The 15,577-nt window shown below is 37.8% G+C and overlaps 1 protein-coding gene across 1 annotated transcript in view; it reads right to left on the reverse strand.

The window, feature by feature from the left end:
• The window catches only part of LOC117297665 (sushi, von Willebrand factor type A, EGF and pentraxin domain-containing protein 1-like), a 44,860-nt gene that overhangs the window by 2,855 nt on the left and 26,428 nt on the right, over positions 1-15,577 (reverse strand). Inside the window, exons 28-43 of the mRNA XM_033780812.1 lie at positions 14,832-14,993; positions 13,230-13,391; positions 12,522-12,731; positions 11,158-11,850; positions 10,048-10,278; positions 8,500-9,368; positions 7,881-8,028; positions 7,209-7,329; positions 6,254-6,387; positions 5,703-5,931; positions 4,914-5,104; positions 4,185-4,385; positions 3,111-3,344; positions 2,050-2,220; positions 1,361-1,561; positions 289-470 (exon numbers count right to left, since the gene is read on the reverse strand). Of these exons, the coding sequence (XP_033636703.1) occupies positions 289-470; positions 1,361-1,561; positions 2,050-2,220; positions 3,111-3,344; positions 4,185-4,385; positions 4,914-5,104; positions 5,703-5,931; positions 6,254-6,387; positions 7,209-7,329; positions 7,881-8,028; positions 8,500-9,368; positions 10,048-10,278; positions 11,158-11,850; positions 12,522-12,731; positions 13,230-13,391; positions 14,832-14,993 (4,139 nt within the window). The remainder of the gene's footprint in view (positions 1-288; positions 471-1,360; positions 1,562-2,049; positions 2,221-3,110; positions 3,345-4,184; positions 4,386-4,913; positions 5,105-5,702; positions 5,932-6,253; positions 6,388-7,208; positions 7,330-7,880; positions 8,029-8,499; positions 9,369-10,047; positions 10,279-11,157; positions 11,851-12,521; positions 12,732-13,229; positions 13,392-14,831; positions 14,994-15,577) is intronic.

Consider the following 15,577-nt stretch of genomic DNA (forward strand, 5'->3'; position numbering starts at 1 on the left):
AGAATGAAAAGTATGAGGCAAGGAGTCATGAGTCCAACAATTTTCTTACAAAATTTTATTTTTATTAAGATATACATTTACTGCTGTAAGAACACGAGGATGAAATATCTCGCTATATGTTTTGTAATGGTTCTTAGAAGAGGTGGTGATAATGGCGTTTCAATAAGTATGCTCTGATCATCTTCAGAAGATAAAAACACTGATTGAAACTCTACCAATGTACATGGTATTACTGCAAACCTTACTAGATTGTGTATCCCACCACAAACAAAATCAAATCCTACAAACCTGGATTTGTTTTACAGCACATGTTTGGTCTTTGACGCACTCCAGTAAGTCTAAATTGGATTGGACAGTACTCTTGATCAACTCATAAATGCTGGCATCTCTTTCAACCTCGTTCCCTTGACAGCGAAGATTCCTATACACCATTTTAGTTTCACAGACAGCGCCTGTAGGAGGCTTGTATCCTAAGAGAAAACATATACATCAAACAATGTCAAACAATACACCTAAACTGAACGGCTAATAACGACTTGGAGTTGAAAACATATACATCAAACAATGTCAAACAATACACCTAAACTGAACGGCTAATAACGACTTGGAGTTGAAAACATATACATCCAACAATGTCAAACAATACACCTAAACTGAACGGCTAATAACGACTTGGAGTTGAAAACATATACATCAAACAATGTCATACAATACACCTAAACTGAACGGCTAATAACGACTTGGAGTTGAAAACATATACATCAAACAATGTCAAACAATACACCTAAACTGAACGGCTAATAACGACTTGGAGTTGAAAACATATATATCAAACAATGTCAAACAATACACCTAAACTGAACGGCTAATAACGACTTGGAGTTGAAAACATATACATCAAACAATGTCAAACAATACACCTAAACTGAACGGCTAATAACGTCTTGGAGTTGTAAAAAAACAATGTGTTAGTTGTGGGAGCCGGGGTCAAGGGATAAATCTGTCCCATGTACGAAATAAACATTGGATGAAAAAGGATGATTCAAAAGAGGATGCTATAAGAAGAAGTTTGTAACGTGGTGGACAGATTTTCCACCACGTTATGTCAGAGTGATAAACAATTTTAAGGGTTTGTAGCATTTGAGTTTGGGTTTGAATCCTGCTTGGAACAAATGTGTCTGTGAGGAAACACTCGATCATCAGGCAAACTTCAATCCTACAATCTGATTGGTCGATCCATTGCACAATCCACATCACACCCTGCATTTTCTAACTCTGGGTATTCTGCTACAGTTAGTTAGCATGAACATTTGCTTGTCCTTCAACAGCTCCATTAAATTGAGCCCAGCCCATTACTTACTAGTACATCCAGGTAGGATGGCAGCTGGGTTATCGATAGACTCATGTGACCACTGGTAGTTGGTAGACGGACCACACTGGTAACTGGTAACAGCTTGGCTAAATTCAAACCCTTCCTGGCATGAAATCGTACAGTTCTGTTCGTTGTCATTCTCATCACAATGAAGCACTCCTGCTCGTGGATGGTCCAGTTCCTTACAACCTTCAATATAAATTTGTAAACTATAATTAAGCGTAATATTCAGAAAATCTGGAACAGACCAACAAAAATTGTTCATGAATAAATATGAAAATAGATTGGATTAAAACAGTGACATTAAGGTTGGGGTTTGAACTTTCAATACAAGCATCTTCAGGACTCGGTTAGATCAGGTCCCAATTTCATAAAACATGTAAGCAGCCGTTTTGTCCCTTATTAGCAAAATTTCTATTTCAAAAAGCTAGTCTGCTTAACAGGGTAAATGCTGGCTATCCCGCGGTAAGCACACAAGTGATGCAACAATGCAAATCCATGGTGAACGTGCAGGCTCGCCTAAACATTTTCTGCTTACTTGAGAAATCATGGTTTTTATGCACGATTATGCTCCTCACATTTTTTTGCTCACGCACATTTTTCTGCTTACGGGTAGACAGCTTAATGAAATTGGGCTTGGAAGGTGTTTGGATGTCAGTTGGGAATTGTTGACTTACTTTGGCAAGGTTGAGTGTTACAAGATATTATCTTAGTAGAAAACCCCTGACATTCTCTTCCTCCGTTGGATGGAGAAGGATTGGTGCAGAAGCGAGTTTGTGTCTTTGTACCTCCACCACATGATCGACTACAAGGAGTTCCTGCGTTCCACTCAGTAAAACCACCATCCCCTTTAAACCATTTAAAAGAGAGAAGGGTTTAATTTTTTCAAGATGACATCTAGTGTCAGAATCTGCATTATACTTTAAAGGTACTTGGACATGTTTGGTTATTATTCAAAATATTTATTTGGGTCACAAGCAATGGTCATCGAAGTTGGAAAAAAAAGTCTTTCTCACATTCAAATGTTTTAGTGAGATATTTTCTCTTTCTCAAAAACTATGCTTCTCTCACAATGTTTTATACTACCACATCTCTCTGCTGTAGCTAGTTACCAACTCAGTTGTTATGCTAGTTTTAGCAATTACAAAATGTGTCCAGTTCCTTTCAAACACAAAACAGTGTTTTTGTACAGATCTGTCAAAATAGCAATTTCAAAAAACAGTCTGTACTTTTACAAAAAGTAATCAATTCTAAACAACTAACAATAGAAAATTGTTCCGATAAGCAAGGTACAGACCAGTGTTTAGTTAAATAGTCCTTACAGTTAAATGACCAGAGTAAAATGAATCCGGAATCAAGAAAAGCATGGTTTAACTTTTGCCCTACAATGACGTACTATCTGTTTTATGTATTCAACAAGTCACATCAATTATACCGTACGACCTTAGTATACAGTTATCATAATAGGGCATTACCACTAATATGGACTTTGGGATGTGTTAAGGCATTACAAATCAGAAAGCCTTTTTTTTTATTTAATTTAAATAATATTGAAAAAGGCTGGGCGTTTTAGGCTCAAAACGCAAAAGACCGTGACCTGAGAAATTAAAATACCTATAGGCACCTCAGAAAGAATTCAACCTAAGACCTTATGCATTCTAGAGCCGTCATTAGCGGTACATCACCAAGCTGGTATGGTGATGAAAGGCAAGTTCTAATCAAGTGAAGGCAACTTTACCTCTTAGTGCTTCACACAATCTGCCCCCAAAGATTGGTAAACAAACACAGGTGAAAGTCCCGATACCGTCCACACAACTCCCACCATTGAGACACGGTGCCGTTTCACACTCATTGATGTTTATCTCACAATGTTGACCAGTGAACCCATCGAGACATTGGCAAGTGTAATATCCCGGTTTGTCTTGACACACACTGCCTGAATGGCATGGATTAGATGCACAGTCGTCCACCACTGAAAAAAATTAAGCGAAACAAAGATTACAATAGCATTACATTTTATTTATTCTAGTTGTGAAGCCAAGGACTTGTAGAAAAGAGAAATTATCTAATCACTGTACTAGACAAAATAGCCCAATGTAGAGAAGACAAGGAGAGAAAAATGTAGTTTTAGATGTGGGAGGAATACCCCTGATAATTGTTCCAGGGAAAACCCACGCAGGTAGGAACCGAAAACCAAATCCACCTAGTCCATTGGCGTGATTTGAATCGGGGTCCTAGAGGTGGAAGGCAAGAAAAGACACCACTTCGCCAAACGGATCATTATACATGTGTTCATAATAATACTAAGCATTTATTGCAATAGAAAGAATACAGCGCCTCACAATCAACAACAGATTTAGACAAAAAGAAAAGAAAAAAAGAAACATGTGGGAACAATTGGTCATAATCTAGGAAAAAGGCGAGTTTTGAATTTGCCCTTGCCATCCCGAACATGCTGATTCCCTGATCAGCACAAGGCAGCTTGTGCCAAACCTTTGAGCACACAAAAATGGCAAGTCAAGTCCAATTCACATGACTGGGGTCAACAACTCCGACAGAAAGTGACTTTGTAAATTCTGATTCAAACCAATTCTTCAAAGAAATATTTTCTTTTTGAATATTGTTTTGTTTGAGGAAAAGCATCAGATCCGAAGTCACTGTTGCTTGTTTCACATGCAATAATCAAAGTATGCACAAAATGCAAAAAAGTATACCTTTGGGTTTTTGTGTTCATTCAAACGTAACAACCTATTTTTTTCACAAAAAACAATTAATTGCCAGTCTGAAAAAATGAGAAGGAAAGTTATTTTACCATCGCACAATGATGGCGTCTCGATTCTTACGTCTCCTAGTGTAGCTGATTCGATGAAATCTGATGCAGCAATAACGTTGCCTGGAGTAATCAAGCCACACTCTTGGGCAAGTTTCCCAATAAATTGGCTGTCCTGTATCGTATCCCACAAATTGATGTTGCTCAAAGAGCCATTTAAACCAACGTCCGACGTGGTTCTGGCTGTGAATCAAAATAATTTTACAAATTCAAAAAACTTATTATCTCTACACAGATTTATTAACCAAATGTCTTTAACCGTCTTTAAAATAATACTTCAATAAAGCACAGGAAAAGCTGGGTGAAACTGCAACCGGGTTGATGAGTCGGGTAGATAACAAAATGAGTGTGTGTTTGTGTGGTGCAGCCAACTTTTTTATAAACATTATGCATGTGCGTGAGTGGAGTGCTCCTAGTGTTGTGTAATAAAAGGAATGCACGAGAGCCACCTGGGCGATCTCAATAGGAGACTTTCCAACGCTAGGCGGCAGCAGACATACCGGGTAAATTTCCATTGTTTACGTAGTTCTGAACATGCGCATAATTCTGAGAACAATGGATTTACCCGGTAAGTCTGCTGCCCTCTATCGTCCCAGAAAGTCTCCCATTGGAACAAAGAAAATAACTGTTAAGATCAACTACATTTTCACTTTTAACATCCTTTGACTATTTCCGAGTCAATAGTTTTGGCATGGGCATCAGAATACTTGCCTGTTCCATGCACTTGTCCCAGTAGAAATTGTCCGTCTTTCTCAATCTGATCGTCACTCCCATTGCGATTGCGTATCCTAAACATCAAAACCCCATCCTTGTAGATGAGCAGGTGGCCTCTGTTGTTCCACATAATGGCAAGATGGTGCCAGCGATTGTCATTTACACTCACCGTGGATGAAAATTTAACACTTTGGAAAAGAGAACGAAAACAAACTTGACTACCTAAGCAAAACAATTCCTCTGTGCAGGCATGCAATTGATGTCCTCTCACCCAAAGGAAGTTCCAGGCACAACGACTGTGTACTGTGTATTTTTCAACTTTTAAAGTACACATTTGAGAAAACAAACATCAAATTTCGAAAATGGCTAATCAGCAGAAAAGTTGCATACTGTACTTATAACTTAACGGGAAATTAGATTATTTATTTCGCATCAAATATGACATTTCAGACAGAAATATTTCAAGGGATGTTTTCTACTATCATCATCATCGTTTATAGACCGTGTGAATCTGTGATCTTCATGATTTTTTCTTACCAGTTCTGTAGTGTTCCTTTAATCAATAAACTAATTAATTATTTGAATCATTCAATATTTATTTCTTCCTTTTCCCTTCAGGTACTCCACTACAAGCTTTGGCTTAGTAGGACAGTGTATCCACAATATTGTCTTTGCTTTCTGATATTTACTGTTCAAGCTGGAAATAAATGTAATATTGAATGATGAACTCAAACGTGCTCAAAGATAAAAACTAATGAGTGTATGAAAAACATGTATTTCATTTACCCTTTGATATAAACTTCCAAAGCCTCTGGTCTTCTGAGGGCAAACTCTGCTGCTTCTATGGCCCTATATCCCAGCATGTTATAAGAGAGTATCGTACACTCTAATGTCATTGTACGAATCCATAGACTTAGTGTAAACTCCGACAGGGTTTCGCTGATGGCAGGCTGTAATCTGACAAACTGTTTGGGTAGGTTGTCCTGGAAGACCATATCAAAGTCAATCATGGAATCTGTTATAACAGAAAAGAAAGAAATGGCATAAGATTCCCTACTCTTAAAGCCTGGTTCATACTTCTTGCGAATGCTTTGTGCAAAGCGAATTTCTTGCGTCACAATTGGAAAGAGAGCATTTACAAATTGTTGCGTAACCAAAATTTGTTTCGCATTCGCAGGAAGAATTAACTATGGTTTTATTAGTTTTATCATTCTAGTAGGGGATGGGTAATATTAACTCACTAGTAGGAACATCACTAGGTTGTAAAACATATAAATCAGACAAATGGAAATTATTTGACAAAATTGTGTCCACCTCGCCCATTGATAATACTGTACCTTCATCACAGAATCTACCAGCGAATCCACGTCGACACATGCACTGGTAATCATTCATACCATCAATGCACTGGGCGTCATTCATACAGCTGTGATTATTGCATTCATCTACATTGATGGCACATTCTACACCTCTGGGGATATATAAAACAAATTCATAAACACTTGTGATTAAAATATTCTGCTATGCTCAAAAGAGGGCGCTAGAGGGTAAAAGCGTGCCTTTTTGCTGCTCTTATTTTCGCTTACTTTTTAAAAACTCTTTTCTGCCTATTTAAAAAAAAAAATTGAGCAAGTTTATCCTGCCCATGCCAAAAGCACTCTTTGCCATTTTTGTTGGACAATCAAACGACGTTTCCATAAGTTTCATGATCCATGGGGAAACATTCTGAATTTGTTGCAAGTAACCGGAAGCTGAGGTCAGGTTTGCTTCTTTGGTTTTCTTCATTATATTGTTCAAATAATTGTGCTTTCATATTATTTATCACTTAGTACTACATTCCCCAAAAATATATAATTTTCATTGTCACAACTCCATTAAACTAAAATAATTAACAAACAAAATAATTAACAAACAAATTATTTATTTGTTACTTTTTATGTATGGAAGTTTGCCCCAAGCAAGGCTTAAAATCCACTCTTAGCAAGGACCTACAAGCAGGAAATATTTAAGATGAAAACAACACGGGAAAGGAAGTCTGAAGATACTGATTGATATTCCTCTTAAACAGTCTAGATTGTAGGATGGAGGGAAACATGCACCAGGCAAGGAGATCCAAAGAGATGTAGTGCGTGGAGTAAAGCTGATGGAATGACTCTTTGGTCTGTATCTCAGCAAAGCTAAAGTGCAAGGGTGAGAAGAAGCGAAAAGCCTGGTTTCACGCTCAAACATCCTTGTAGGAGGAACCAGATCATCAAAAATGTATAGAAGAAAACGGCTGGCTGGCAGACTTACGTGAAGCCTGGTGCACAGTTACAGGTGTGAGAATTGAATCCATTGATGCATTTGCTTCCATGAAGACACGGGTTTGGGTGACAGTTGTCGATTGTGACTTCACACAGTATACCAGTAAAACCTTGCAGCAAAGAGTACAAAACCATTCTAAAACCACTGATTTTTCCTGAGGAATATTTCCATCTGAAAAGTTGCTTAAAGCAAGAGTGTTGTTCACTGAAAAACTATGACTTTGCTTTTTAAAGACAGAGAAAAAAATATACAAAAAATCGTCAATGCACATACACACAACTCTTAAAAGAAATTATACTTATTTCTGTGAAATTAACACAGGTCATCGCACCATTCTAGGACTACTACCAACAAATGCATGTTTTCTTTAAAGAATTTATACACAAACATGACTGAAAATAGTGAATTAAAGAACCGAGGACTGAGTTACAATTCTTTTCTTTTTCTTTTTAAAACTTTTTTTGTGTGAAAACATTTTCCTCATCCTTTCTTATTTGAACCTTTTTTATTCGAAATCAAACAAGGTTAGAATTTATAAAAATATGTGAGCAACCAATTTAATGAAATTATCACTGAGTGGTTGCATTATAAATTTCTTAAAAGCTAGAAATATATCCTCTCTTCCTAAGACAAATGGTGGATGATACCAGTAACACTAACCTGGCTCGCATTCGCAATGGTTGTTCTGATTTCCTGAAGGCAGACAATGTGCACCATTTTGGCAAGGTTCAGCAGCACAGATATCTAACTGTGTTTGGCAGAAACGACCAGTGTATCCCGGAGTACAGCGACACATATAGCGATTCATCTACAACAAAATCAGAACACAAACTGTATGAATTGTTGTAAGAAATAAAAACCATCTCTGTGGCTAACCTGAGTAAAATGACGAGGACAAATCAGCAATTGATTGAACTATTACAACAATAACAACAGATCAAACACATCCAACTTGGAAATCTTCTTCATTAGTTCAAAACCTTAAAAAAATAGGCGGTCAGGTTGGCGTAATGGTGTCTTGCCTTTCCTTCCATCTCTGGAACCCAAGTTCGAATCCCACCAGGGCAAGCACCATGTTCATTGGGTCTTCATATGATGCCTGACTGTGTGAGTTTTCCCTTTAACAATTCTCTGGGGTTTTCCTCCCATAATCTAAAACTGAAACTTCCTTCCTTGGTTAAGTTTGACTTTCTGAGAGTCCTTGCATTGGCTTCACAAAAAAGAACAAATAAATGCAATGAAATAAAATAATAATTAAAAAACTACAGCATACATGTACCTGATCAACACATTCTGCTCCATTAAGGCACTGATGTCCATTACAATCATCCTTGTTGACTTCACAAATCTCTCCTTCAAAACCACTCTGACATTGACAATGAAAGTCATGGGCACTTACTAAGCATCTTCCACCATGCTTGCAAGGGTTGGGTTGACAGTAACCTAACTTAATTTGACAAAGTGTTCCTTTGAAACCTTTTGTGCATATGCAGGAGAAGGAGTTGATCCTATCAATGCAGCGACCATTGTTACGACATGGATTTCTCTGGCATTCATCAATGTTGGTTTCACAATTCCTTCCAGTGAAACCTAAAAAGCAGCTACACATGTAGAACCCCTGGTTGTCGATACAGCGCCCGTTAAATCCACATGGGTCGTCTCGACAATCATCTTCATTAATCTCACACTGATTACCAACCCATCCATTGGCACAATCGCAGGTGAACCCATCCACCAGGTCACGGCACGTCCCACCGTTTACACATGGATAGGACTGGCACTCATTGATCTCAACATCACATCTTCGACCAGAGAAACCACTGCTGCATACACAGCTAAATGATGCCACGCCATCCAGGCATTGTCCATTCTCACAGGCACCCACGAAGCAGTCATCCTGGTTAGTGCCACACTCGGTGCCTGTAAACCCTGGAGCACATATGCACTGGTACTCATTGGTCTGATCCACGCAAGTACCATCATTTAAACACGGAGAGGATTCACACTCATTGATTTGAATCTCGCATTGGGTACCAGTGAATCCGTTCCAGCATTTACAGGTGAAACTATTGATACCATCCAGACACAAGCCATTATTCATACAAGGCTTCTCAGCACAGTCATCTAAATTGATTTCACAATATTCACCTGTTAAAAAAAAAAAGGAAAATAAGTTGGATTTAAAAATAACAGATTTCCTATTAAAAACAGAGAAATCACAGCCCTGTTGTAAATAACAAGCCCATCCTAAAAAGATACAGTCTGTCATCGAAGGCACAGTCTCATTAATCAAGGGTATGGCACATTCACGTGGGGTTTTTCACATCCAGGTGCCATGCTCGTTCACCGACATTACCTGATGGGGGGTGGGGGGGGGAGTACCTGCATAAGAAGACTTTTTCTAGTCACTGTTCATGTTATACTCAGGTCTTTCAATGGAGAGTTTGATGAAAAATAAATTCTTATATCAGTGAAATCAAAGCTGTTAATTCTCGTCAGTACAATTAAACCATAACCAAAGAGTTTGATGAAAAATAAACCCTCATATCAGTGTAATCAAAGCTGTTAATTCTCATCAGTAAATCATAACCACAGTAGTCTCAGGAGAATCTAAGTAGGGAGGGAATTGCAATGGGGGACTTTTGAGACACTAGGTGGCAGCAGACTTACCAGGTACATGTACATCCATTGTTCTTGGTAATGTGCGCATGTACTGAACTATAAAAGAATGGAAACTTACCTGGTTAGTTCGTGCCACCTACATGTAGCCTCCCAAAGTCTCCCATATTGGACATGGTTTAAACAAAAACGCTTCTATCTCACTCACCTCCAAATCCTTCCCAGCAGAAACAGAGTTTGCCACTAGAGGGCGGTGCACAAGTGCCCGAATTCAGACAGGTTATCCTGGACTGGCACAGATCTAACTCTATCTCACAGTGTTGCCCTGAGAGGCCGGCAGGGCATGTACAATAGTAATCCTCCCCCTCATCTTCACATGGTGCGTTGTGTTGACACGGATTGGGACTGCATAAATCAACATGAACTTCACACCTTGGTCCTAAAACGAGTCAAAGAAAATGACAATCAAAGGGCTTGGCTCCTGATGAGGCCAGTTTCGTAGAGTTGCTGAAGCACAAAAAGTAGCTATTAAAAAGCACAACAAAATGACGCTCAGCCAAAATACCATCACATGTACAATTTGTGACTTGTATCCTTCTCATTTCAACTAAGCAGAAAATAGTTAAGCAATATTTTCTGCTTAAGCAGCTCTAATAATTTGGGCCCTGGTGTCAATTTACTGCTTCCATTTGTGCAGATTCAATGCAGTGAGTAGATTGGATAATTGATGTTACACATGCTGCTGATCCTCCATGTTCCCTGTTTGCAATTGAAATAATAATTACAGGTAAGTAGGATTGGAAACTTTGCATGCTTGGAGTATTTATAAGTAGGTGAAGTTTGCGGTTGCACAAGTGCAAATCTCTTTTGAGTAATGCTGGTTACAAAAGAACAAGTGGTTGACAACTCCGTGTTTCGATCAGTATATGCTCTGATTGTCGTCAGAAGAATGCTGTGGACTACAATATGTTGCTAGAATTAATAAGCACCGATGCGGCCTTGGAGATAAACCGGTAGCCTGGCTTGGCTCAACCATATAAGAAAGGAACCAGACTAATTTGCTGTCCAAAACTCAGTTTTGACAAACCTCAGTTTTGACATGTATTGACCTAACAATGGTCTATTTTTTACCCACAGCGTCGCCGTTTCAAGCAGATGCATGTGTTCGTGCAGTATATGTAAGAAGTTAGTGTGCTACAAGCACACATACATGCATGCAATTTATGTAGGCTGCCCAATTAAAGATTGAATGTTAATACCAATACTTTATCCCGGCAGATGAAATTAAGAGACCTTGTGTAAGACTGATATAACTCACCTGAAAATCCTTCTGTGCAGCTGCATTCAAACATGCCAATAAGATCATGGCATGTACCTCCATTGGAACATGGTTCACTTAGGCATTCATCAAGGTTCATCTCACAACGCATTCCGATAAACCCTGTCCGACATTCACACGTATAACCCCTCTCATCTATTGAAGAATGTAAACAGTGTCCTTCATTCTCACATGGATGACGATAGCATAGGTCCAACACCGTTTCGCAGTGTACCCCCCCACGACCCCGGGGACATGCACACTTATACCTGTCATCTAAGTCCTGGCAGGTTGCTCCGCTGGCACACAGGTTGTCTGCACACAAGTCTATGTCCTCCTCACAATTGCTGCCTGAGTAGCCAGTACCACAATGACAGTAATACAATCCAAAAGCATCGATGCATGAGGCGTTATGCTGGCATGGATTAGATTGGCACTCATTGATGTCAGTCTCGCAATTTTCCCCGGTAGAACCAGATAAGCAAGCACACTCGTAGTCACCTTCACGATTGATACATGACCCGTCGTTCAGACAGGGCAAGTCTTGGCACTCGTCAATGTCTGTTTGGCAAATGACACCTGTGAAACCATCATTACATATGCATTTGAATCCGTTCAGCTTGTCATTACACGTTCCTTCATTCTGACAGGGGTCACTCAAGCATTCGTTTATCTCAATGGAACAGTCATCACCTGTGCATTGAAATAAGTACAATGAGAAAAAGGATACAATGTTAAAGGAAACATCAACAGAGCGAGTCAAAAAGAAGTTACTCAAGATTTATGATTTAAAAACGAAAAAAAAAATAAACTGCAAATATTGAACTTAGCATTCTTTTCCCCCTTCGGCTTATTTGGAAAAAAGAGTGAAACAAATTGATCCTTTCTAAGAGAAGTTATGCTTGTTTTACTGAAAGCACTCATGTTTGTAGCTGTCCATGGAATATGTTAAAGTTTGACTAAATCTAAACATATGAGTAAGTAGCAAAGGGTATAAAAAAGTCATTCATTTGTTTTGTCAAGTATTCTGTGGACAGCTTGCAAAATGAGTCACTTGATTAAAATAGACATGACTCCTCTTAGGAATGATCAATTTCTTTCTATTTTTCTTATAAGCAGGAGAAAGTGCTTGTTAAATTATATGCTTTTGAGTGTCATTTGTTTGTTTTGAAAAAAATCACCAATCCCGGTCAACTTCTTTTTGACTCATTTTAAAGTTAAGTTTTTCATGTATAGCAATTGCAGCAGAGACAATATGAAGGAAAAAGCGTCTGTCCATCAGCCACCACCACTGGTGTCCTAAGACAACGCGCAACCTTGATTGTCCAGCCCCTAAAACTTTTCATAAAAGGCAACTTTCTTACCTTCAAATCCATCAGAACATAAGCAACTGAATCCATTAAGTTTATCAACGCAGGTTCCACCATTATAACATGAATCAAGATGACAATCATTGATGTTTGATTCACAGTGCTGACCTGTCAACCCATGGGGGCACTCGCAGTGATAAGTCTCTCCTAGTTCTACACACGTTCCACCATTCACACATGAACTATCCTTACACAAAAGTTGCTCTGTAGCAAAATAACAAGATAATTTTGTAATTTTTAAATGCTCTCTTGCCAACCTTTTTTAATTGCTTGTTTTTATGATTTATTTACTTTAAGGACTTGCTTGTTTGGATAGTATCTTGGTTTGCTTTTAGAAAATCTGTATGCTCCTGTCTGTTCTATGTATTTTGGTATGTCCCTATTGTTTTAGTAATGTATTTTACACATTTCAAGTATTTTGTTGCTGTGTGCTTTTGATAATTTTAAAGCCTGAATGCATGAATGAATGAATATAAATAACTAAATAAATAAATAGTTGAACCTTCCATATATAGTTTCCTGCTAGCAAAGAAAGTTACTTCCTTTTATCAAATAGTGAATTTAAGGGCATTGTTGAAAAAAAAACTACTCCTTTTTATATTTATTCAGAACAAACTTTGCTCAGTTTATGTATATTGTAGGATCCTTAAATTAGCAAATATAAAAGCCTTTTCATACGAGCTGGTAATTTCATGCACTTACTCAGGCACATATCCAGGCTTGATGCTCCTGTGCTTTGAGTTATTTTATGGATGGGGCAGGGATAACATGATCCTTGTCCTTCCTCTGGCTGGTAGGTATGACGAGGGCAAGGCGTACAAGGCTGCAAACCTGTCTTGGAGTAGGTACCCGTTGAACAGAGATCTAAATATAGTAAAACGCTTTAGAGTTAACTTTTGATTTTTTTAATTTGGGATATATCTCTAGGATATCTTATAAAGCTCATTTTCAATTTCTGCTTTAAAGGGTTTGGGTACCTTTTGAAGGACACAAAAACACAATGTCCACAGAATTGTATTGAACTTACATGGTTTAAAGATAATGATACCCCTTTAAATAATACTTGCTGAGGTTCTTTAGTTTTTGAGAAATGAATAAAACATTGTCATGAAAATAATTTTTGTTAATTATAACTGGTAAAAACGTTGCACATGCTTAAATAATTATTTTCATAACACTACACATGTCTCAAAAAATTAAGCACCTCAGGTAGTATAATTTAAAGGGAAGGTTTTTACTACTACCATTATCTTCAAACCGTGTAAGTTTAAATCTGTGGACATTGTGTTTTGTGTTACAAAAAACCCTTTAAAAGTCACAAAAGAAACAAACATCAGATTTTCAACGATTCTCAGGTTTTCCAAATGAACAGCCATCAAACATTTAAAATAAGTTTATCTTTTTATAATGTCTGATGCATTAACTTTCTTTCAATCATGTCAAAAAGAGCATAATCCAGACAATGAATATTTTCAAAACAGCCTTCGAAAACACATCTTTTGGCGGAACATTTTTCCTAATTCCATGGAGATTGGGATTTCTGCTTAATCTGCTGCTGTTTTTATACTTTGCAGCTCCCCTTTTCACCTAAACACTTGTGCACCATTGAGAGATATTGACAGAAAAACTTTATTATTGGAGCAAGCGCCCAAGCATTTTCGTGGATACCAGTGCTATAGAAGACGTCAATATTATAGTAAACAGCACTAATGGAACAAACTCCTAAGATCTTTACGAGAACAAAAAAATACCTACAAAGAACTTTTGGAGTATCAGGGACCTGGGCTGGATTTCAAAAAGCACTAAGATTCATCTAAGAGTTGTTAATAGTATCACCATAGTGACTTGTATTGTGATATCACACCGTTTCTAAGACTGATTTAAAGATAATATCAATCTTACCTCTTCGTGAATACTGGATTTGGCTAGTCTCCTTTCATCCCCTCAACCCATTCTTGGTAAATAAACATTCTCAGTATTTATTCTTCAGTGCACTTTAACAAAATGGTGTTGAGCTAAACATGATACTCATGTCATGGCATTATGTTGAAAGTTTAGTTACATTGTACCATTAGTAATAGGATGTTGTAAGGCAGGTAAGTAAACAAAATTACAAATTAAAATTAAGTAAAGTATGTTTAAAATTAAGAAACCAGTTTTCATCGTCATAAAATAACTGTTTAATCAATAAAAAAATAGATATAAGTAGAGAAAAAATTTGAATAGAGACTTCAAGACATTAAAAATACAGATGGACACTGTGTACACAAATCGTCAGAGAAGCCCAATGAAACTATGCTTTACCGATACATTCCGCTGATTCAGTAGCACCGATTCTGGCCGTTGATTGACCGACTGGACATTGGTGACATTTGGTTGACATCTCCTGGGTCTGGTAGGACCCTTTGGCACATTTTGAACATGTCTCTAGTCCAGAGATTGAAAACTGACCCCTTGGACAAATTCCTGTGAATGCATGGTGAAGAAATATTGACATGAATTCAAACAAAAAATACAAGTCTTGTGTAATCCTAGCACCTCCCATTTCCCATACATAAAAAAAAACACCAAGAGAGGCAGTGGCATACCCAAAGGGATGGGGGAGGGGGGGACTCATGAAGGCCCCATTGAGTCCCTTCCCCTTAAAAGGGTCTATGCAACATGTTTTTTTTTTTATATAGGCTCCTAAAGTGTTCCTACGTTAACCCATTGTACCTTCAGCACCACTTGATAATCAACACATAATGCAACCTAAGTAAAAATACCGTACTGCAGGATTTGCTCAGTTTTGCAATGAAATCCTCTTTATAGTGCCTGCTCTTGTAGGACTATTTGAAAAATACATAAATGTATGGTTCTGTACATTATTTAACATACAGAACAGTAAATGCAATTCTTGGAAATCGTTTTCCTTGGTCAAGTATAATTATTTCTTTGCCCCATGCCTGCTCCCAAAATGAAAATGCAGCTGAAGAAAAGAATAAAATGAAACACAAGTTTTGTCTTGTATTTTTGTCTCAATTCTTGACACAAACTTTACAATGATCTTT

This window comes from Asterias rubens, chromosome 12 (assembly GCF_902459465.1).
Source record: "Asterias rubens chromosome 12, eAstRub1.3, whole genome shotgun sequence".
Classification (NCBI taxonomy): Eukaryota; Metazoa; Echinodermata; class Asteroidea; order Forcipulatida; family Asteriidae; genus Asterias; species Asterias rubens.